Source organism: Meleagris gallopavo, chromosome 2 (assembly GCF_000146605.3).
Source record: "Meleagris gallopavo isolate NT-WF06-2002-E0010 breed Aviagen turkey brand Nicholas breeding stock chromosome 2, Turkey_5.1, whole genome shotgun sequence".
NCBI lineage: Eukaryota > Metazoa > Chordata > Aves > Galliformes > Phasianidae > Meleagris > Meleagris gallopavo.
The window spans coordinates 41,378,219-41,401,553 of NC_015012.2; the positions used below are offsets into that span (position 1 = coordinate 41,378,219).

Here is a 23,335-nt window from a genome sequence, read left to right on the forward strand (position 1 = left end):
CATAGCATAGATTACAATTTTTAACTTATACACTAACATAACCATTTTTAAAGAAAAAAATATCAGGGAAATCAGTATAGGCTGAGTTGTCTGTGGTCTTTTTAGCATAAAAATGTATGTCATTCAAAGATCATTTCATGAATCATAGCAAATGCCCTAGCCCAAGCAGCTGCTGCAATTTAAGTCTAAACTTTTCAAGAGATCCAATTACTCAGTATTTGAGATGATAATGAATGATTAATTTCTTGATAAAGATTCCCTCAATTCAAACACTTTCATAAGTTCTCAAGTTATCTGAACAAATAGTTTTACTTTTCTTCATTGGGAACACATAGATACCAGTAGGTAGCAGAAGATGCCAGCTCATTTTGGATCTTGTGGGAGCTGGTGGGAGATTAAACAACCATCAGTGACACTGATCCTGCTGTTGGTTAAAGGAGGGACCTGGTGGTCTCCTGAGGTTTCTTTCAGTCCTACAGATCCTACATCATAGGGTTTACTTTCCCATACGAATGGATCAAAAAAACTTGGGAAAAAACAACAAATCTTCATGAATAAAGCAATGAAAATTCAAATGCTGTCTACAAATACTGTCTACATATTCTCAAAAGTCATAATTCCCTGCTTCATAATTAGTCAGTTCTCAGGAATAATATTCATGGACAAGGAAATAACATGTTTAGAGCTTATCAAAATCCACTGCAAAATTACACAGCAAAGTCCATGTAGTAAGAGAGGAAGTATGCACATTAGACCTTGATTGAAACTTTTCCAACAGCAACTTTTTAAAAGCTGTGTCAGTATGTCTTCTCATAGAACTCTCCCTTGTGCAAATGAATGATATCTTTCTTAGTAATCAGTAAAATTTATCGAGAACTGCATGTCTGGCAGGAAACTGGCAACTTGTTTCCTCCCAATTTCTAATGCATTCAGAAATTAGCTTGTTTGGAGATAATATAAATTATTAACTATTTGGGGCACAAGCCACATTCTGAAAGAATCTTTTATGATATGCAGATAAAATAGATGCTTATCTTGTCTCACAGCTTGAAGTGGCCATTTTTTCACCAACTAGACCACATTACAGTAAAAAAGGATTTATCGTTAATAAAAGAATTATAGGGCAACGGAATACACCTTTTTCATACATGTAGAGCAAGTGGCATATCTCTCAATTTTTTTTTTCTGTGTAAAATCATGTCCTCCTGATTCTTTAACCTGTACCAGTCATTACTTAATTTGCTCCCCAGGCATTCTTGTACATATCCTCAAAGTCTATTAGCTGTGACAGAAATAAATTGTATATTAGGTATTGTTATGCCTTCTTGGTTACAGCTGAGGAAACTCACCATTCCTAGCTGGCTTTATGTGAAATATCTTATAAAGCTTACCACATGTCTCTGTGACATGTATTTCTGCTTCTGTTACACAAGATGATCCCTTCACTTTGATTTATTTCTCCCATGCACAGTATCTCAACTCTGGACAGAAAAACAGCATGAGATTTTGCTTTACATCCAAAATTTAGAGATGTCCAGAGTCACAAAATCATTTCAAACTTTCATCTGCTAATAAGACAGCTCAAAGAAACACAAGTGAGTCACCATTTTCACATCTATCACTACACCACTGATTCTGTGCTTCTGTTTTATGTTCCTTTTCCCTGAGCCTTCAATTCTAGATTCAAATCACCAGCATCCACTCTGTTCACTGCATGGCCTTCCTCTGCCATGAGATCAGATAAAGAACACATGTTTCTGTCAGACACTTTAGAGTTCACCCAGGACATCTGGGCAGTATGCCCACCAGTCTAGCTCATGCTTGTGACAGATTCCAGTTGGATTGGATCCAATACTGGCTGGATGAATAAAGCCCAGATAACAAGAAGCCCAGAAGTCTGCTGTCCTCAACATCCCCCTTCTCAGAAGTGTTGCTGAAGTCCCCCGATTTTTTTTTTGTTCGTTTGTTTGTGCATGGCTGCATGCCACAGGGGGAAAACAAACTCAATAAATCACAAGGAGTCCCTGTGTAAAATAAATATTTCTGGTTTTACCTCATTTGGCAAGAGCACTTGAGACATTCAGATGAGACATACTGTTTCATACTGTGAAAGTTTCCAAGATAAGCTACCAAAGCTTTTTGTCCTTACAGCTCACCTGAACTGCAAATAGTTTATCCCACATTACTGGGCTTGTTTATAACTCTGCCAATTGAAGCACTAAGCAATTGTGAAATCCCAGCTACAGAAATGACTGAGGAGATCCAAAACTAACATAGAACAAATAAAATAATTTCCTACAGTTAAACTTTCCAGCTTCTAACTTACGAATAGCATATATTATTTAGAAATACATTCAGCCTTAAAGGCTGAAAATATCTGCTTCCTACTTGAAGTTACTATTTCAGACATGGTTGATGCTGCTCTCTTAAGCACATTCAGTTTAGAAATTGTCTCATGATTCAATAAATCCACTGCCTAGTGACTTTCAAGCCATACATTGTCATTATCAATGAATAGTTGCCTCTCTTCTCACCTGAAAAGTTTTAAATTTCATTTCAGTCCCTAATCAGGCAGAGAGAGCAGTACATTGGCTAATCTGAACTCATTTTTGCTCTACTCAGTGGAAGCAAGAGATTAATTTCCAATAGATACAAGTATTTTCAGAGACACTACATTTGAACAAAGCACAGATTTCAGCTAAACACTAACAAAAAGAAAAAGGAGGATTTGTAATAAGCAGTATGCTCACAATAAGGAACAAGAAATACAAAGCAAGAAAAAAAGCAAAACAATAAAAAAGAAAAAAGCATAACAGTGAAATATTTAGGTATCTATATATTCTAAATGATGAGATGTGTTTGACAGTGTTGTAAACTGGCTGTGGACGAGCTGTTAGAGACACAAGAGAGAGAAAAGACTTTCACTTGACATACTGAGTTAGTTTTTTACAAGCTGTGGCAAGTTAAGTGATTTTACCATTGATCAGGCAAAAGGCAGTAGGAACCCATACTTTGCTATTAATATCTCTGAAGTAGTGTTTCTGCAAAGCTGCCTTTGGCCCCACATGAGAGGTGATACAGCTCTTGTGCTTCTCTCTCCATGATCTCTCTTCTTGCGTGGACGAAGATGCTGTCTCTCGCAGGATAGCTTCTGCAACCTAACGAAGAATATGTTATACATACATAATTTTTAGTTCAAGTCACAGCTAGAAGAATCAAGCAATTCTCTAAGCTATGAGGCTTTCTGTTTTTAACAAAAATGAAGTAATCTAAGTGCAGTGATAGCCACTACCATGCAACACTTCAGCAGTAAGTAACTTCAGGTTTTCCTTCATAAAGAAATGCCAACACAGGGTATTAGTCTCCCACTATGAAAACACCAGGACTAGCATAGCTCAGGATTGATATTTAAAAGCTACGTATATAAATACCATGAATGAAATTCCACACCTTGTTCTGCTAGGGCTTGAGACTCAGCAGCATCAGCTATGACAGTCCTTGCCCATAGCATCCTAATATCTTTATCAGCATCACAAAACAAACTATATTATCACACAACAAAAATTTTCACAGGTTTGAGCAGTAATTCCATAGCATCATATGTTCCAGAGCAACAGAAATAATGTCACCTGCAACAGATGCCAATTGGCTTCTTGTTATTCTTGCTTTTTTACATTTTTTAATCATCCTGCGTGTGACTAATTTCTTCTTTCTGAACTTCATAGTTTATAAAAGAATGAATTATACACTAATGTATATGTTTGGGAAAATTAAAAAACAAACTGAAACATAACATGAAAAGGCATTTTCAAATGGAAAATATCAGTATTAGATGAAAAATCTCATGAATTAGTACATTGAAATCAAATAAAAAGAGAGACCAAAACTTCTTCAGTCCAGGAAGCAAGGGACTGGTTAATTGGGGTATCTGACTTATGTTAAAAAGGCATTACTAGAAATTATATCTACACATTAGAGAAATACCTAGGAATAAAAGGCTTGATTTGTTTTTCTCCTAGGTGTAGGCTCTCTATGGATAAATAAAATTCATCTCACCAGACTGCACCATCTGGAAGATAATTATCTGTTCCAGTCACCTCAGTTCACATATGATGAAATGAATCCCTCTTTAAACACACACATTTTTCTCCCTTGATTACGTAGAAAGATGAAATGACCCACTCAAACCAGATCTCTGTCTTTTGATTTCTGGTCTGAATCATTTAATTTCCCCTTAAACTTGCTGTCTCCTGTGTAAGAAGGGAGTAATGGAATTCTCCCTTCCTTTATCTCCCTTTAACGAAGGTACTCAATTACATAGTAAAGTAACAAGTAACCCTGCAAGTAAATTAAACAAATTGGACATTAATAAAAAAGAACAATAGATCCTGTTCAACTATGATTAAACCTCTTTACGATTAAACTCCTGTTCATCAGGGGTTCAATCTATGCTTTTGTAAGGGAGGCCACTGTTTTCTTCCCTGAAATTTTCCTGTACTAAATAAGAACTGAAATGAGGTTTATTTAAAGGTCTCACTATATTTATTGCCAGAAAACAGCCTGCATCTGGCTAAAGAGCTGTTCTGTTAAAAAGGTCAATGACATACACGAAGACCAGAGTTAATTTCAGGAGACTTTAATTGGCTTAATTGGGCCAGTGCAAATCTGTAACCTGGACTGACTCTGTAGTTAGTGGAGGGAGACAGGCACCATCTGCCCCTGCGTAGCTGTCAGAGACAGGCTGGTTAAACCCCCTTGTAGAGGTACTTATCTCTTGGATAACTAATGTTAAATAGAAGAGGACCACTCAAGGAATATATTTAAACATGGCTTAGTGTAGACCTGATATTTCTCTCCTTCAGTCTGAGCAGGGCAGGAATGGAGTGAAAGTATTCAGGAAAAAGAAAAACTAAGCCTAAATTATTCAGGCAGTATTAAACACAAAGTCTTACAGTACCGGTGTCTCTGATTTTCTGTCAACGAGATTCACCGTTCCTGTTTTTCTTTCTGCTTTCAGCCTCTTCTCTTCTGAACCTCTGAGCTCATCTCGAAGCTCCACGTTCTGCCTAGTCAGCATCTCAACCTGGTCTCTTAGCTTGCCATAGGCTGCATGCCAGCAGGACTCATTTCTCCTGAACTCCTCCTGCAGTCCTGTAATCTGTTGCTTTAACATCTATAAGAAGAAAAAAAAAATAAAAAATAAGTGTCATGTCATTGCCTGCTCTGGACTAGGCATGCCAACTTTACACTCACAAAAGGTACTATGGAGCTCTTTGTCTTGCTTGAATTCCTACAATATACACATTTGAAGTAATAATAAAAATATTACAAGCACCTATAATCTTACCAGGAGGCGAGACATTCTTGTAAAGGAAGATCAGGAGATGCAAACGAATAATGCAAAAAAAAACAACAAAAAACAAACCAAACCAAACCAAAGCCCAAAACAAACAAAAAAAACAAACAGAAAAACCCACACCATTAAAAGGACACATGGTATGTTTTAATGGCAAAAAGTGGCAATTCATCAGAACTTCATGTAGTGTGATTAGCTAGATGGTCCTTACAGACACCAGGGGATTGCAAAGACATTTTTATCTGAGTTCAAGGAAGTGAATTAATGGCATTTGTTACATTTTGATGAGGACCTCTTGCTATACATTTCCATTATTTTCTCCTGTTCCCTTCTCATTCCATCATCCATGGTGCTTCCAACACTGAGTCCTCTTCCTTTGGGAGCATTCCTGCTGGATACTGCAGCTGCAACATCAGTAGAGTTTAGCCAGAAATGTGCAATTTGCTCTGTAATCAACTGTCATGTACATTCCTTCTTTTTGACTTTCCCTTCACTTGTGTATCTGTGCAGTGTGATTATACAGACTTAGTTTGTTACATATCCAACTAGATAGCACCAAAGTACCACAAAGCCAAAGGTCAGGACAGTTTACAAAAAAAAAACAAAAAACCAACAAACTACTTCCCAGGTCAGGGATAACAATGCAGAATAACGGCCACTGAAATAACAACACTTGATGTCAAGAAGTTGTAAAGCACACTATGACAGGAGATAGAAATGTTTCAAGACTCAACTTAGATATGGGAAAGCCAGTACAAAGATGTACAAAGAACATGGGGGCCCCCCTCATGCTTCTGTACAAAACAGAAGGAACAGTTCTTCAATTTATTCTTTTTTCTTATGTAAAGAGAGCAAGTTGTACATTTAAAACACAAATCAAAGTGATGTTTTTTAACACGAAAATTTTCATTGTACACACAGCCATCTTCAATAAGCAGTACAAATGAAAGGACTCAGGTCCACATGATACCTAAAAACAAGAATGTTCACTGAAGAGAACAGCATATTTATTTTACAGCTTACTTGTATTTCCTCTGATTTCACACTTTCTCCAGTGACTCTAGCTGTTCCTTTGAACTTGCTATGCACCTTTGTGTCAGTTTGCTCTCTGTTGTATTGCAATGGATGAGTCAGCTCCTGGTCCCTGACAGTTTTGAGTTGGTCCATTCGTATTCTGCTGAGAAGGTTAAAAAAAAAAAAAAAAAAGAAGTATTAGGTTGGCATAAAGGCTATAACAAAGGACTGTCTCTAGACGTGCTTTCTCTGGACAAGAATTTTGAGGGGCTTGGGCATGTCGCAGATATACTATACTGCTGAGAGTGGCAATAAGTGATTAGCACTTCTCAAAACAGAGGTTGGAGAACTCACGCATCACTTGGAGCACTTGTACAAGACCAGTTGCAAAATTTATTCTATTGGGCAGATGGAAGTACTTTTATTCATTTAATTAATAATTAATTAATTTAATTAAAATTTTCTGATAATCTAAACACAATGAACTTAGAGACTCATAGTCACATTTGCTGTGTACAGGGAAAGCTACATTAAGGCAGACTTGCAGAAGGCACAGCCTGTTCCTAGCACCACACCTGTGAGGCACCTCATCATGCAAGGCTGGAAACTGAGCAGTATTTCTAGCTGCTTGGTCATCCCCATAATGAGAACAGCCATGGACCTGCATGAAAGGGGCTGAGTATATTACTTATAGGTGAGTAAATTACAGGAGCCAAATATGAGAGGCCATCACTAAGACGGCATTTTGCCTTCATATCCAATGTACCAAGGCATGAGTGGTCAGGAAGCGTGCTTAAAAACTTTACAAAAGCTGTAGAGCATTATTTGTACAACCAGGATCCAGGTGCCTAGATCAATTTCAATTTGATATTAAATTATTTGTTAGTTTCTTGCTTCAGTTCACTTCATGACTTACAGCCGTCTGACTATCTCTATTACTTGATAACTACAGGATGCAGCCATGACCTCATGTTTTCCTCTCCATAACGGAGTTTAGCTATTTGACAGCAAAATATGAAAGCTCACAATAACAGTAAGAGGCAAATGAGCTCCCCATATCCTGTTGCTCTTAACAATTTATTACTTTTTTTTTCTTCAGTTTTCTTACTTAAATAAGCCAGTCTAATATTCTCATTAAATGCATGCAAAAAAAATTCTCAATGTTCAATTGAAGTATTAATACTTTTTTCATTATCCTGGTTAAATCGGTAGCCCCTGCTTAATTATGCATAGCTTACCTCTGCTCCAAATCCAGACCAGCTGCCCTGAAATACAACATACAAAAACAAAAGCAAGATGGAAAATATACAGGGAACATCTTCCACTGACAAGTACTCTCTTAAGTTTCTTCAAAACAGAAGCCAACTAGCTACTCCCTCCAAAATCTCAGCTGATATTAACCTCTTCAGAACTGTTGATGAGTTGCATCTGTACAAATAAAATTAACAGAGCTGGAGCATCAGCCCAAGTGTACAGTTGCTCACAGGGCCATATTACTAGCATGACCATGAGTCTCCACCCCACGCTGCACAAGGCAACGCTGGGCAAAGTTTGGAGTTCAGTGCAGGACAGGGATCAGGCCTATTAGGCAGCTTGGTTGCAGCTCCCCAGTCTCTAAAACAGGTTAGCTGTACAAAAGTGTTGTGCCGTGTCCCTTTGGCTCAAGGCTATAAAACAGCCCCTGGCCTTGAAAAAAGTAATAATCAAAGAACCTGGAGCACACACAGTACTTCTTTGGAGCCTCTGACAGTCTGTTCACATCCCAGCTATAAACGAAAAGCTAGGTGCAGAGATGTAAAATATTAGAAAAGCTAAGTACTTTGTGTCAACTCTAAACCTTGCATGAATCCCAGGCATACCTCTGCCTGAGGCACATAGCAGCAAGCTGACTGTGAGGCAAAAAGTAAACATGCAGCAAGGCTTTCCCAAGAAAAAAGATCACTACTGAACTCTCTGACAGATACTAAGAGTCAGCAGCATCTCCCTCAGCAGTGGAGCCACAGGCTGTGTTCCAGTCTCCCCCAGGCACTAGATACGCACCACAAGCTACACTCCAACCATTTTCACTTTCTTGTCTATATTATTTGTGTCTGCAAAGGCTCAAAAACAAAGCACTTTGAAACAAAAGAATGGATGGACTAGGCAGGTCCAGGCATGTCACGTTGCTCTCAAAAGGGTTTTCGTGGCTTCCAACATAGTAAGTCACCAAAATGGCCTAAGTAATGTGCTTTGGATGTAGCTGCCACCTTGTGCTACTTCCTGGTTTGAAAATAACAAAGCAGACTGCATAAATCTGCATAGGGAAACACAGCCAAGGAAGATAAGCTGCCTTTCACAATTAGTTTTAACTCATAAATTAGAAAAATGAAATGATGCACACATTATGCTAGGCATGTATATTTGGATAAATATTTGTGTGGACGTATAAGGGGTTACTATGGCTAATGACATGAATAAATCTAGTGAAAGCTCTTTTGAAAATCTTCACTGTTTTTAAAGAAAATGAAAGTCACGTCATCTGTGATGCAGCACTGTCAGCAGGTAGACAAACCTGCACTGCAGTAATTCAGCACCTGTGCGTCACTCCACAGCCCAAATTTATACCAGTAAAGGGAAAAGCAGCACCTAATTTCATGAGTAGCTTTATTAACTACCAAATCCCACAGATATTCACATCTGAAGCACATATCACAGCTTCCAGCTGGAGATCACCCAAGCTGTTTGCAAGATCACAAACTAGAAAGATCTTTATTAAAGTCATCCATTGTTAAGGCACTGAAAGCATTTTGCTGGAAGATACCTATAAAAAGAAATCAAACAAACTGACAAAAAGAAAATACCATTTGGCACTAATCCCACGGTCTTTGAAATCAAGAGGATTGGGCAAGCAGATGTGAAAAATAATTTCACAGAGTCACAGAACGGCCAGGATTGGAAGGGACCTCAGGGATCATGAATCTCCAACTCCCCTGCTACAGGCAGGGCCACCAACCTCCCATTTAATATTAGACCAGGCTACCCAGGGCCCCATCCAACCTGGCCTTGAACACCTCTAGGGATGGGGCATCCACAACCTCTCTGGGCAGCCTGTTCCAGCACCTCACCACTCTCTCTGTGAAGAACTTCCCCCTGACATCCAACCTAAATCTTCTCTCCCTCAACTTAAAAACATTTCCCCTTGTCCTGCAGTTATCTACCCTTTCAAAGAGTTGATTCCCCTCCTGTCTGTAGGCTCCCTTTAGGTACTGAAAGGCTGCAATGAGGTCACCCCGCAGCCTTCTTTTCTCCAGGCTGAACAAGTCCAGCTCCCTCACTCTTAGTTTGCATTATCTATTAAAATAAAAATCAATAAGTTATTCTTTCTTAGCAGTGGTTCAGAACCAGTAAAGTGAAAAGGGAAAGAATCACTTCTGTATTTATGGTAGATAGCACCCAGCAACTTCTGGCAGGCTTCCTCGCATTAAAAAAAGTATATATTTGATATTTGATTTGACAGTAAGCTTACTAAATTTTTATTACAGGCATTTGTATTACCTCTAACTAGTTGCAGTTGTGAGTGCAATTCTGTTCAGAAGATAAGTGTTTCTGAAATTATTATACTGTTGGTCACATGGTCACTTATGATAACTGGAAACACAAGGTACGCTGATGTGAACGCAACAAGGAAAGTTTATCCTTTACTCCATCAGATGCCTAATCCCATATAATGAATTATCCTGATTCTTACAGATTTCAGTGTAATCTGAAGATGTTCAGCAATTTACACAAAACATTTGGCATTACTCAGCTTTAAGACCCAAACTGTACCACAGTTATCAGAGTTGGCCCCTTTGGTTAGGCACCTTACTTTTTATCTACACATCCAGGTAAGTGTTTCAGTTCTCGGGGACAATATAAATGCCATTCAGACAAAGCTAGCTAATTATGTTGTATCAGACAAAGTTGCTAATTATGGATTTAGCAACCTGATTTTAAGCTTGCTCATGGAAGCAGTGGCTTCAGTACACGCTCAAATCAGTTCCTTGTGTATATAGACTTACCTGAGAAAATGCATTGCTTTGTCCTGTTCTTCTTCAGCTCTAGTCAGTGAAAGGGTTCCTCCATGATATACATCAGTTTCTAATCCTCTGGAAAGGATGTTCTGGGTTTCTTCTACAAAGACATCTACATTAGCACTGGCTGCATAACTGCAGTAAATTTTACTGATGAATCTGTCAAACAGAATTAACTTATCAGAGAATAATTACAGAAGTATTCAGACTCCAATATAGTTCTTAGTAGTGCGGTCCAAGCCCTGCAGGTCATGATAACTGAAATGGATTTGGGGGATATATCAGTGTCAGCAGCTGAATTCCTTACTGTGAATATGGTTGTCAAGTGATAATTCAACTTTATTTTGAATGTAGCTTTTACACAGTCCTTGATGCTCTTTTTGGAACAGCTTAGCAATCTGGGACAGAGTAATTAAGAGCTGTCAGGAATAAGTATTCCTGCCGCAGTGATTGCTGCAGGAAGGACAACAGGTTTTGAATCACCCTAAGAAAAAAATAAAGGGGAGAGACAGCAAGTATGTTTGAGATGAGGAGTTAGCCTGAAGGAGGTAAAGTCCTACACTGGAAGCTGAGAAAAAAAAGAGTAAGAACCAATTTAATAAAAAGGTCTAAATCCTTTCTCAGCAGGATACCATTTCTTTTCCAGAAGTAAGATAACCAAGCCAAAAAAGAGGAGGATTTCTGGCTGAAGAAGTGTGACACTATCTGGGACAAACTGAGAGAAGATGTTCATAGGAAAACATAATCTTCTACTAATACTGGGCTCTCTGTGTCTGAGGAATAAAATAAGCAATTGTGAGAAATTATTTTGCCCAGCCTGTTGTATCTCACATTGTCTCTGAGGAGGATAAATAGAAAACAAGAACTTCTCACTGCCAAGAGTCAAGGGGGTGAATATATGCTACCAGAAACTCTAGCACTGATTCCAGGGACTGACTGAAACATCCACCAGTCTCATGGGGTGAAAAGTCTGTACATGAAACTGCATCTCTTAGCAACACAATTAGAAAAAATGGCCAGTGACATAGAGTCAAGCATAACTAAGGCCTTGCAGGTATTTTTTCCCTTCCTTTCTGTTTTTAACAATTTCTGACTGAGAAATACCAACAGAGGTGAGCTTATACCTAGGGAGCATAAACAGAATCAGTCAAAGTAAGAGAAATTTAATTTCCATATTGAAAAGAAATGGAAACAAAAACTTAGGTAGCTCTTACCTAACGCATTTGTAGGCAGTTTATTCTGTGATTGCTTCACTGAAGGGGCTCCTTTAATCCTAAAAACCACTGCTGAGGATGGCAGATCAAGGCTTGTAACATGCCTGGCCTTTGATTCAGGTTCATCCTCTCTCCTTTTGGATTTTGTGAGATGAAATGCAGAATGCTGAAGAGATGAGTGAGCCTTGCTCCCTTTCAGCTTGACAGCTCCAGTGCTGGAATCACTGCTGCTTGTGCTGAGGGAGAGACTTTGCTGTCTTGAGAGTGCTAGAATATCTTGTTTTCTTGAGGAGGAACTGATGTTCTTTTTCATGGAGATGTGTTCAGCTTCACTGGGCTCATCACTAGCATAATCATTTTCAGAGAGATCCAAATGTCTGTCAGAATGATCTGCTACCTGAGGCCCATGCTGGGAGGGATATTGACTGCAGTGAGATTTGGGGTCATCATCACTGTTGGACGATAAGCAGCCTGACTCGTGGGATGAAGATGCAACATGCCATGTCATGGCAGCTGTCCCCTTCCTTTGCCATTCCTGCTGGGATGAGCTTTCTTGCTCCATAGCCTCAAGCGAATTACAAGTAATTTTTATGATCTTATCATTGATCTTCTTAAAACCAGTGTGGATTTGTCCTTTGCTTTCTGGGCTCTGGCTTCCTGAAACAAGTACTTGTGGGCATACCTGCACATGCTTCTGGCCCTGTATGAATGCAGGGACTGCACTCCACTCTGCTTTCCTCATGCATTCTGATTCTATATCCTGAAGTGTAGAACACTTTTGCAGGACTTCTAAAGGGCTTTTTTCTTCCTCTCTGAGCTCACCCTGTAGAAGCTGATTTGCTCTACCTAGGTCTATTTGCAGGATACCCTCCACAAGTCTTTCATCAGTTCTATCAGCTTGCTTTACAGAATCCCTGTGATTAGTTTCACTTTCCCCACCTAACTGTAGGTTCATTTCTGTTGTTTCAGGACATGAGTTCAGGATTTCAGTCCACTTCATATGAGGTGAGCCAAAAGCATCTTTATCTCTTTTAATCACTACTTTTTCTTCTGCACTTTGCTCCTGTACTTTCACTTCACAGTAAGTCTGAGCCTTAATTCCCTTCTCAGCTAAAGCACAATTTGCTTTTTTTCCATGTGTACCCATATGCATGGAGCTGCTGATCTGCAGATTTACATGAGGATATTCCCTTGGCTGCAGTATCCCTGCATCCATTTGTCCAGGCTGGGAGAAAAGACTCCAGTGCTCCACATCAGTTCTGGAATGCTTGCTCACTTCTTTTAAAGGCTTCTGTTTAGTTTTTTTGACCCTTATAGTACCTTCTTTTCGCTTTAGAAAAGTCTTCCGAGGTGTTCCTTTTGCCTTGCTCTGAAAAAAAAACAGCAAAAATAACGACAATCATAATCTGAGATTCATTCATCAGAAAGAAAAGTATTTATGTTAATTGAAAAAGCTGAGTCACTAGAATTCTTAAAGTACCTGACTATGGATAACTGAGCTCATGAATAACAGTCTGCAGACTACATAAAAGGTATGAGAACTTTTAAGATGAGTCATTGTGTGACACCTCCATTAAATCCTAAGGAGCGTCAGAACTTAAGACACTTAGCGCTAAGTGTTTGGATGGTCAAAGATGAGAGTTTTCACCTTTGTTTTTGAAGGCAGTTTGAGTGTTTTGTACAACGTGGCAGAAATATATAAATGCATCAGTTTAAAATGTTATTTTCCCAATGAGACAGAGAAAATTACTGAGTAATAAAACATACACCTTCCTTCTAATTCTGTATGCCTAAGATAATGCAGGGCCTGACACCCAAAGGTTCCCACTGAAGAAGTCCTTATTGCATTTGGTATTAAGGTTAAGGCTGTTAAAAGCCTTAACCTAGCCTCTAACAGAACAATTACCCAGTTCTGAGCTGATTCAAAACTCTGGGCATTAACTATTGTCAGATTTGGCACAAAGAGCAACAAGAAAAAAGTATCTTCTCAACTTCCAGCCATTAACACAGAAAACAATGACAAGACAACTTATGAGATGCTTCTAAGCTAGTGTTTGAGATATCAAAGAATCACAGAATGGCTTGGGGTAGAAGGGACCTCAAAGATCATCTAGACTAGAAAACAAAAGGAGGACATGAAAACAGGAGATATGTCTCCCCTGTAAATAAAAACTTTGAGCTTTGTAGAACAGCTTTTCACAAATCTGTAGGGCTTGAAATTGCAAAGTCAGACCTTCACATAAACTTGTCTTAATCTTTAAGGAGAAGGTAATTTCTGGCATTCATCTCTGCATCAAATGCCACTTTCACACTACCTATAGTCATTCCTGCTTTTAATTTTGTGAGAAATATGCTATGAATCAATGAGATTGTTTAAACTGTGTCTGCTAAAGCTTCATATGGCTTTGTGAAAGGCAAAAAGCAGAAAAGTTTTGAGAAGCAAACAATTTGGAGATGATCAGTATTAAGAAGCTAACAGAATCAACCTTGATGTCTGGCTGAGCTGGGCAAGTAAGCTGAGACTCAGGCAAAAATTATGTTCCAGAGAGTATGTGGGCAGAGCAGAATACAGTGGGAGATAGCAGGAACTGTGACTGAGTAATAAGAGGTCCAACGCAACCGCTCATACGCCAATAATGTGGGGATGGGGCCTTTTTTTTTTTTTTTCTTTGGGGGGAGAGGGGAAGGGAGGTTTTGAAAAGTTTTCCAATATCACATGAAAGAACAGTGGAAAAACGTGCTGCTACACAGTGAGCCAAAATAGCACCTATACAACCTCCAAGTCCAAGAGAACTCATCAAAAACAAAGTAAAAACACCAATGGCACAGTACCTGCTGCTTCTGCTCCTGTTTTTCTGTCAACTGAGTGTCTACCTGAAGCTGGTCAATACATTTTTCAGAAGTCTTCTGTCTAGTATCTATTTCTGCTGTGATTGGCCTAGGCAAGGAAATAAATTACTTATTTGTAATATTCTCCAACTATCTTCTGTTCAGTAGTTCTTATTCTCTTCTTTTTCAACATGAAACATGTTAGCAAAAGATATAGTATTATTGGACACCGAAGACCCACTCTAAAACATCCTGTTAAAAGTATACATGAATTTTGTTTCCTTTTAGGAACTTTTTTGGCTGGTGTCAGTTGGTATGTGTTATACAGTATTTTTACAATCAACAAGAACATGCCTTTGTAGTTTGACTGACTGATTAGATTCATTTCTTACCTGTTTCCTAGGTTTCCAGTCTCTACCTTTGTGCTGAAGGGAAATGGAGGAATCTCCTTCATTTGTTCTGTTTGTTCTTAAAAAAAAAAAACAAAAAAACTTCAGGGAAAGTCCTTTCTTTTAACTGACTGTTATCTTAGCAGCAGGAAAAAGGTCAATGAAAACAATTTATGCAAGTTTTGACTTTTGAAAATACTTCATAGAATATTTTTAAATTAAATTTGAAAAAAAAAACCCACACCTACTAATCCTCAAATCTAACATCTGGGAATAATGAAACAAGAAATGGTGATTTGTACTCCTTGCCTCAAGAGACTTGTAATTCATAGTTAATGTGATCACTGCAGAATATTACACTGGAGACTCATCGCTGGACAGCACTGAAATTCTGTATCTATAAAACATGCTGACTCACAAGTCAGTTCTTTAAACATTTTAAATAGCAATGTTCATAGGCAAGAGACCTTCTAACTGGGCATTTTCCATTCTATTTCACAGAAGCGTGCAAGTTTGTCCATCTTTCCATTTAGGCTTACAGGCTACGTTCCTTACAAAAGAATGCTTCTACTGCATTTAATCATTTATCTAAATGTCACCTAATTGAGACTTGCTCTATAGCTCAAGTTGGTCTGTCAATTTCAGGAAAATGTCTTTATTGACTTATTCACACAGAACACCACTGCTGTTGCCAGAAAGCACAAAGCTTGTTTTTTGACACTGACACACCTAGTGCCCCTGGAGGCCTTGGCAACGCACTCTCTTGCAACACAAAAGCTTGTAATGCCCTATCAGGTCTCATGACTCAATCTAGTTCAGGAAGCATAGGGGGTAACATCTAATCCTGTTCTTTTCAGTGACTTAGTGAAAGTGATTTCCTGTAGAGCACTGACATTGGTGATACAAAAGTTTTTAATGTTCTTCCCTCAGCTTTTTCGGCCACATACTAAATATCTTCAGTCTGATGACATATAAAGAAGTGTTATTTCTGCAACTCAGTCACCTGCTATAGACTAGAATTGCACTGGCACAGGCTGCCCAAGGTGGTAGTGGAGTCACCATCCCTGAAGGTTTTCTAGAAAAAGGCAGATGTGACACTGAGGGACATGGTTGGTGAGAATGGTAGTGATGGGTTGATAGTTGGACTAGATGATCCTAGCAACTGAAGAAACTGAGGCTGTTTCGTTTGGGGAAAAGGAGGCTGAGGGGAGACCTTATTGCTCTCTTCCAATATCTGTAAGGTGATTACAGTGAGAGCGGGGCTGGTCTCTTCTCACTGGTGACAGGACAAGGGGACATGGCCTTAAGTTGTGCCAGGGGAAGTTTAGGTTGGATATCAGAAAAAACTTCTTTACAGAAAGGGTTGTTAGGCACTGGAATAGGCTCCCAGGGGAGGTGGTTGAGTCACCATCCCTGAAAGTGTTTAAAAACTGTTTGGATGTGGTGCTCAGGGACATGATTTAGCAGAGGGTTGCTAGAGTTAGGGTTAAGTTGTTAAGTACTGTTAAGTTGTAGTTGAGCTCAATTATCTTTAAGGTCTTTTCCAGCCTGAGCAATTCTATGGTTCTATGATTCTACAAGTCTAGTATGTAGTAGAACTGGAGGTGGCACATCATGGCAGGTGAGTTCCAGCAAGTGATGCAGAATCCACACTTCCTCCTTACAGTCTCATCAGTGAGGGTCTGCTTTATCCAGTCTTTTAGATTATCTATCTATTTATCTACAAGAAAAGTGGCAATGGGAATGGTATAGCAAGAGAAGTGCGTCAGCACTACAATTTTCCCCCAAGTTCTTCCCAGTACAAGGCAAGAACAAAAGCATCCAGGCAGCTGTATAATTCACCTTTGTTTTTTGTTCTGATTTCTTCCTGAGCATCTTGTCTGGAAAGCTGTTTTGTGGGGATCTCAGTACTCTGAAGCAATGGCTCTGTGCTTATCCCTTTAAATAAAAATTAGAGACATTAGATGTGCTGCTGATGCACCCCTGTTCATGTTTCCAGAATTAAAAACCCACCCTCATCACAGCAGTCAGCACCGCTCTGTTCAGCCCCATCCTCAAGCACACAATCAGCTGGAGGACATTTCAAAGCCAAGTGCACTGACAAGCTTCCAGTCAGGTGTTAAACTGATGTACTGGGGCTCCCACACCTTCAAGCCTTAGTTTCTCACGCACTTTTCTCACCTTTGTATGCTATATCCATATCCTATGTTTTATTCATCTTCCCTTAAGCATATCTTACACTCTCCCTCACCATACCTCACTCTACCTTACCATTTCCAATTTAATGACCATGTATATCCACAAGGCCCAATTTCTGTTTGTATCAGAAGTAGGATCACTGAGATTCAGAAATTTTCCAAAATAAATTTTAAAACACTTTAATAGCTTTGTTACAAACTGCCATAAAAGTCAGGCCTTCCTCTGCCTGGCAATAAAAGTTTTCACCAGGAAGGGCAGAAATTCAGATTTGCACAGCATGTTTATATTCAAGTTTCCAGTGCTTTTCACCTACCTGAATCTGACAGCTGCAGGTGCTCTCCTGAGATTTCTGAACTGCTCTCGTTTGGCACCACTGGTGGGAAGCTGCTCTGCAGGGCAGAAGGCACTGCTGATGGGGAGGTCTCTAAGCATCCTGGGCTCTCAACTTGTGAAGAATTTTTGGGTGGCAACTGGGCAGGAGATAAAGTAGCAGGAAAGCATGGAAGGGATGACATCGTGGCTACTAGATGGGAAGGTATCACAGGAGAAACAGAAAAACCTAAAAATAATTACCAGAGAAGGAAAATGAGAGAAGTTTATGACAGCTGCTTTGCGCTGAACTGGAAGTCTCTGCTAAGCTGGTATTGCACTACAACACTGTTGCTTTCATGCTCCCTGGTGTTTTGTATTGTCAGAGTGAAATAATGAAACTGTGCTCTTGTTATATACTTCAATTGTAAAAGTGCTTGCTGTACATCAGACATACCCAAAATTACCTGAAATATGCTTAGAGAGAATTTACAAAGTACTCCTGAGCAAGTAAAACACATTTCTCCAATGTCTTCTTAAGCACATTAGCAGGTATGATTTAAGTATCACAGAGCATCTCTGAGGTGGCCCTTGCTGCATGTTTTATTAGAAGTGGAAAGCATATAAATAGTTCTGGAAAGTGATCACAGATCCAGCCTCACTGCTTCCAGAAAAGAATCCTGTATCGGTCTTACATGGCAAGGTTTTGAGCCCAGCATTACCCTGTGTCGGATCAGAGCAGCTCCAGCTGCTCCAAAGGGACCCACCACTGCCAGAGCTGAGCCATGAGTCATGCTGGGTGTCCTCTGAGAGAGTAGATTTATGAAAGGGAAAAACCAGTGTGCAACAGCAGCTGGTAGAGAGGAGTGAGGGATGAGAGAGAAAAGGCCCTGCAGATAAAGGCCAGTGAAGGAAGGGGGCAGGAGGAGATCCTGGCAGAGACCAGAAGTCCAAAGTCTGTACTTCAAAAAGAAATCTATATGGGAGATCTGTTACTAAACATATAAGACTCCTCCTCATATACTTCCTGGTAATGAAAAGTAAAAAATTAAAACAAACATTTTCTGGGGTTTACAGTTTGTGCATAAGTCTATGTGGAGAAATAAATATTTTAGCCTTACTGCCAGAGGAAGAACCCCAAGCTACTGAAAACAACCACAAGACCTCCTCTTTCTTTAAAGAGCTGCTGCATTCCACTGCTGGAGTACAAATAATGGCAGGTAAGGTTGCTGCAGCATCAGGAGGGATTCCCCAAGTACCTGGGTTGTAAAGCGCAATGATTTTCTGCTGTTCAGCCACCAGCCTCTGCAGCTGCTCCATCTGCAGCCTCAGTGCTCCATCCTGCTGCCCTGCAGTCTGAAAATATCATGAAGAGACAGTATAAGACTACATTTTGGAATGTTTTTCAATCAGAAAGAATCAATGGCCTTTGGGTTTAGGAATTTCTTAAATAGTGTATTATATTTCATGTCGATATTTGCATTTAAAAGCTTTTGCCATCTCACAACTCAGAGCGGATACTGATACAGTGCAGGCAGTGTTCAGCCTCACATCAGCCAGCATTTTATTCTAGTCTATGTGCCAGGATTTCCTTCACTTGGAAGCTAAAGCATGAATGAGAGGGAAGCATCCATGTCTCGCACCAATAAGCTCAATAGCATCAAGACAGTTGATATCTGTCAGGTCCAGTTTCCTCTATAAAACTTTAAAACATGTCCAGGTCCAGCATTTAGTGGCTTGCTGAACTATTTGGTAAAGGATACTACCAGAACTGTTGATGAAAAGAAGCTTCAAAATTCTGTCAGTCAAATTAACTTACCACACAGAGAAAGAAAAACTTAAACAGCATCCTCTCCTGTTTTTATTTTCTATTCCTTGCTATCTAATGGCATTTTTTTATTATGGGAAATGTGAAATTTAGAGCAAGTTTAAGACCAAACTTTTTTCTCTTTTCTTTCACAAACACAGATGGTTGAACAGACATAGAAATAATAAAAGATTATGGCAACATAAAATGTTATGAAGGGTACATAGAAATAATAAAAAGCTATGGCAACAAAATGTTAGGAATTTTTCTCAAGTTTACAACGAAAATGAAAGAAACCCATGAATCAAAGAAAATACCAAAACATACATGAAACTCAAGTCAAATGTTGAATTTGCTTTCAAGTTTTCCACTGTGCCCATTAAAAATACACTAAAATCATAAACAATTCAGTTAATTGAGAGGTTTGTGGAATGCTAGTTTGGTCACTCAGGCCTGATTTTCAGAGGCACTAAGCACAGAAAATTCCCACCAAAATTTGGGAATTGTCAGCAGAAATTGCAACACTCAGGTTGTGTGAAGATAAAATAGTACCATTGTCTATATTGATCTTACATGTTGATTGTTGCTTTTGCTTAGACACCAACATATACTAGATATGGGCCTTTTTCCTACGTTTTTTTTTATTATGAAGTGCCCGCTCTTTTATAGAACTGAAACTCACAGTGTAAAGTTACCCTAATCTTGTTGCTATGCTGAGAGTTTCCCAAGGCTTTGCCTGAAGGAACAATTTAAACTCTTAACTGTTCCATCTGGCATCACTTGATAAGCACAATATAACAAAGTAAGTCACAAATTCACTCTTTATTTTCCAGAGTCTTTAAGAACTATTCCAATACTTCACAGTCAAATGCCAGAGGCTAGAGAACAAACAATGCCCAACTGTTCATTAAATTTAATGTTATCCTGGAAAAAACTAAGCAAGCTCCTTGACTCACAAGAAGTTATCTTCAGCTACAGCCCTTTTTTTTTTTTTTTTAAACCCTTAAAAGATTAGCAAGCTTCCTGTCTCTATAGACAGAGTACCAAAAACATTCATTAGACTGAGACCTAGTCTAAAGAGAAGATGATAAGGACTCCTAACTAGTTTTATAAGCATCTTCTTCATAAGAGAAATAAGGAACTGGATGGCAGGCCAGCCTCAACACCACAGACTGCCGTCCTCATGTACAGGGAGGTTAGATTAGAAGAAGACAGAAGAAGGCAGCTACTGCCTCAACACAGCCCAACTGCAAATCTCCTGAATTATGATTGAAGAACAAAAAAGTTTTCCCAGCTCTTGTCTTTTGTACAGCTGTGATGCCATCAGTAAGAAGAGAAGAAGCCCTGAATTGAATTACACTCACAGCAAGACATATGATGCAGCCTGGTTAGCACAAGTAGTTCTGATTTTGACATCAACATCATTAAAAAGAAAAATAAAAAGTTAAAATTATGATAAAGCTTCAGTAGGTAAATGATTGGAAACAGAAGAGTTCCCTTACAGTACGCAGCTAAGGCACTGTATTGTTTATTATCTCCTAAGAAACACATGGAACGTTCATCGGAAGAGTTACAGTCTGGTTACTCCTGTCAATCTCTTTGCAAGAGCTAAGAAAAAGAGCCAGAAAAAGAAAAAAGATTAAAAAAATAGATGGAGGACAGGAAGAGGACTTATGGAAAGAGAAATAAAAATATGGATACACCTCACAATCATTACATGGGAGGCCAGAATATCCAACCTTTTTTTCTAAATTGAGAGAGACAACAGTAACTATCCAACAAGGGGAACAACGGGAAAAGTGTCTCATAGGAAACGCACATTATTGCACGGATCCATTAAAGCAACATAATCAGACACAGAATTATGATCTACTTTCCAACACCAGTCAGTACAGCCTCCTACCTACAGAGAGAGAGAAGCGTTAGCAGCCCTTTCTTCCTGAAGAGGGTCGGCAAAAATCAGAAGCATGCAATTATAAATTCAGTGTTTACTTAAAGCAAACTTACCTGCTCCATGTTTTTGTCAGTGGAAGCACTCTGATTCATTCCAGGCTGTGAGGCAGGGAGCAGAGGAGGAATCAACGTTTCTAGGGTGCCACCTGCATCATTAATTCCAGTCTCAGTTACACTGCAAACCAACTTCTGAGGAAGCAAATCAGAGTTGTCCAAATAACATAATTGCCTTGCATGCAGAAAATCTTGGTCATGGCCCAAGTCATCTATTGAGTCATTATTGTTGACCATCATACTACCATAAAAAGTGGATGCTGCTTACTGGAGGAGTCACTTGTGTTGTCAACCAAAGCTGAGGATAAAAAATTATTTTGTTGAATTATTTTGTTGGAAGATGATACCATGCTTGTAGATCATTTACAGTCTGCTGTAACATATGGTCTTTTTCCTTAAGAGCCCTGCTTTCTGAAATCCATTTTAGGGATATGCAGCAAAAACCATCACAACAAACATGTCATAATGACATGGTAAATCCCATAGTCAGATGCTTTTTTAATTTATTTTCTTTAATTCAAGAGATTGATTTTTTAGACCAGGCTGAATACAAAGTATCTTCTGACTTAAGAAACAGCTTTTATATAAAAATACACACATAAAACACAGCTAGGATACATGCAGTATGGAAAACTATAAAATCACAATATTTCCATCAGCTAAAATGGATTAGTAGTGCTATTGCCTTCCCACTATTTAATTCTAAGGTCTCAGGAAAAAAAAAAAAGAAAAAAGAAAAAAGAAAAAAAGAACAGACCTAAGATTCCGACTGCAATAAGAACAGAAACAGCAAAAGAATTCACCAAGTTTCTTGACCTTGTCTTTCAGCTAAATCTCCAGCCTGTAAGTTTAGAGAAAGTAGCTCAATGTCTAAGGCAACAGGAAAAAAAAAGGGGATTGGGGATAACGGGGAAAACAACAGAACACAAATAACACTGGGGGGGTTTGGGGAAGGAAAAGGGGAGAAGGAAGCCTCATTAGAATGCTATCTGATGTTTAAGTTGCTTATAAGAATATTAATCTCAAAAAGATAAAGCTGATACAGCTTATATCCATTTTCCGTGCGGCTGGTATGAGTGAGAGCAGTAGAACAAAGGATAAAGACTTGCTACTTACCTTATAAGATTGGGGTAGGTGTGTCTTCTTCAGCAGCTGAAGCTAGTAAGCTTGCCTATCTTGTCTGCTATGGGAGCATTCAAGATCATTTACTCGCACTCTGTAAGAAATATGGACTCTTCAAGGGCTTCATTCTCAAGAAAATGATTTAATGCCTTCATCCTACATTAATGTAAATGGTTTATGTATCATGTATACACAGCCTACCAAGCTTGTGTAGCTAGGAAACATGATGTTTGCAGGCTTCAACTCCCTTTAGAGTAATCTACAGTTCCACTGGAAACATTTTAGAAATCTACAGATGTAAAACAACTAAGTTCAGGCTGCCTGAGCACTAAAATGAGAACTGAACAGAATGAATCTACAAGAGGAGTGAGAAAAAAGAAAAAAAGAAAAGAAAAATTAGGGGGGGAAAGGAAACAGGTGCAGTCACTGAAGCTATTCGGATACAGAGTTCAAATGCTGAACAGTTAAGCAGCTGCAAGCTGTTAGAAGAATACTCTCATCAGTGAGGGGTGATACTAAGGCCATTAGTGCCCTGACTTACTGATGTCACGTATTGCACTAAGGGTGTGGAATTTTCATGTACTGGTCATGCTTTCTCCAAAATATAAATGATCAAATGTAAGCTGATAATTATGAAAGACAGACTCTGAAAACAAGACATGCTCTCCAAGAGTCTCTCCAACCTCATATATCTCGCTTCTAGTTCTACAACTAGTGGAATGTTGTTAAAGAATTGTGGAGAGTTGAGGAAGTCCCTCTGATGCTCTTAGCAAGGAAAAGATTTGCAAACCTGGGCACTGATTAAGAAGTCACTGACTGACTAGCTTTACAATATCAGATTTTATCCCCAGAAGGTCTGGTAACTGCTCATCATAGTTGATTTTCATTCATTATATTGTAATCTCAGGAGGTGTGTGGGGGAGTATATCCTTGATGCATGAGGTTAAACAAGTAAGAAATTTATTTATAAAAGTTAACATGACCTAGTCAGCTCGTAGATGACTTTAGATAAGAAACAGAGCACTAAAACTTGCTCT

At 39.0% G+C, this 23,335-nt stretch overlaps 1 protein-coding gene and 1 long non-coding RNA gene across 9 annotated transcripts in view; one reads left to right on the forward strand and one right to left on the reverse strand.

Annotated features, from left to right (window-relative positions):
* The window catches only part of LOC109366035, a 12,352-nt gene extending 726 nt beyond the window's left edge, over positions 1-11,626 (forward strand). The window contains exons 2-3 of the long non-coding RNA XR_002112028.2: positions 6,890-7,064; positions 11,069-11,626. This is a non-coding gene — a long non-coding RNA (uncharacterized LOC109366035). The remainder of the gene's footprint in view (positions 1-6,889; positions 7,065-11,068) is intronic.
* The window catches only part of TCP10L2 (t-complex 10 like 2), a 34,253-nt gene extending 11,578 nt beyond the window's left edge, over positions 1-22,675 (reverse strand). For 2 of the 8 annotated variants that reach the window (XM_019612856.1, XM_019612852.1), the window contains exons 1-12: positions 22,293-22,672; positions 21,177-21,474; positions 18,622-18,718; positions 17,367-17,612; positions 16,697-16,792; positions 14,858-14,933; positions 14,469-14,574; positions 11,637-13,005; positions 10,411-10,522; positions 6,380-6,533; positions 4,958-5,173; positions 3,012-3,158 (exon numbers count right to left, since the gene is read on the reverse strand). In XM_019612856.1, the coding sequence (XP_019468401.1) occupies positions 3,012-3,158; positions 4,958-5,173; positions 6,380-6,533; positions 10,411-10,522; positions 11,637-13,005; positions 14,469-14,574; positions 14,858-14,933; positions 16,697-16,792; positions 17,367-17,612; positions 18,622-18,718; positions 21,177-21,416 (2,859 nt within the window). In that variant the 5' untranslated portion in view covers positions 21,417-21,474; positions 22,293-22,672. Of the gene's footprint in view, positions 1-3,011; positions 3,159-4,957; positions 5,174-6,379; positions 6,534-10,410; positions 10,523-11,636; positions 13,006-14,468; positions 14,575-14,857; positions 14,934-16,696; positions 16,793-17,366; positions 17,613-18,621; positions 18,719-21,176; positions 21,475-21,933; positions 22,263-22,292 lie in introns of those variants that run through there. The other 6 variants (XM_019612857.1, XM_019612854.1, XM_031552437.1 and 3 more) reach the window with 6 other exon arrangements.
* Between the last annotated feature and the right edge of the window lie 660 nt (positions 22,676-23,335).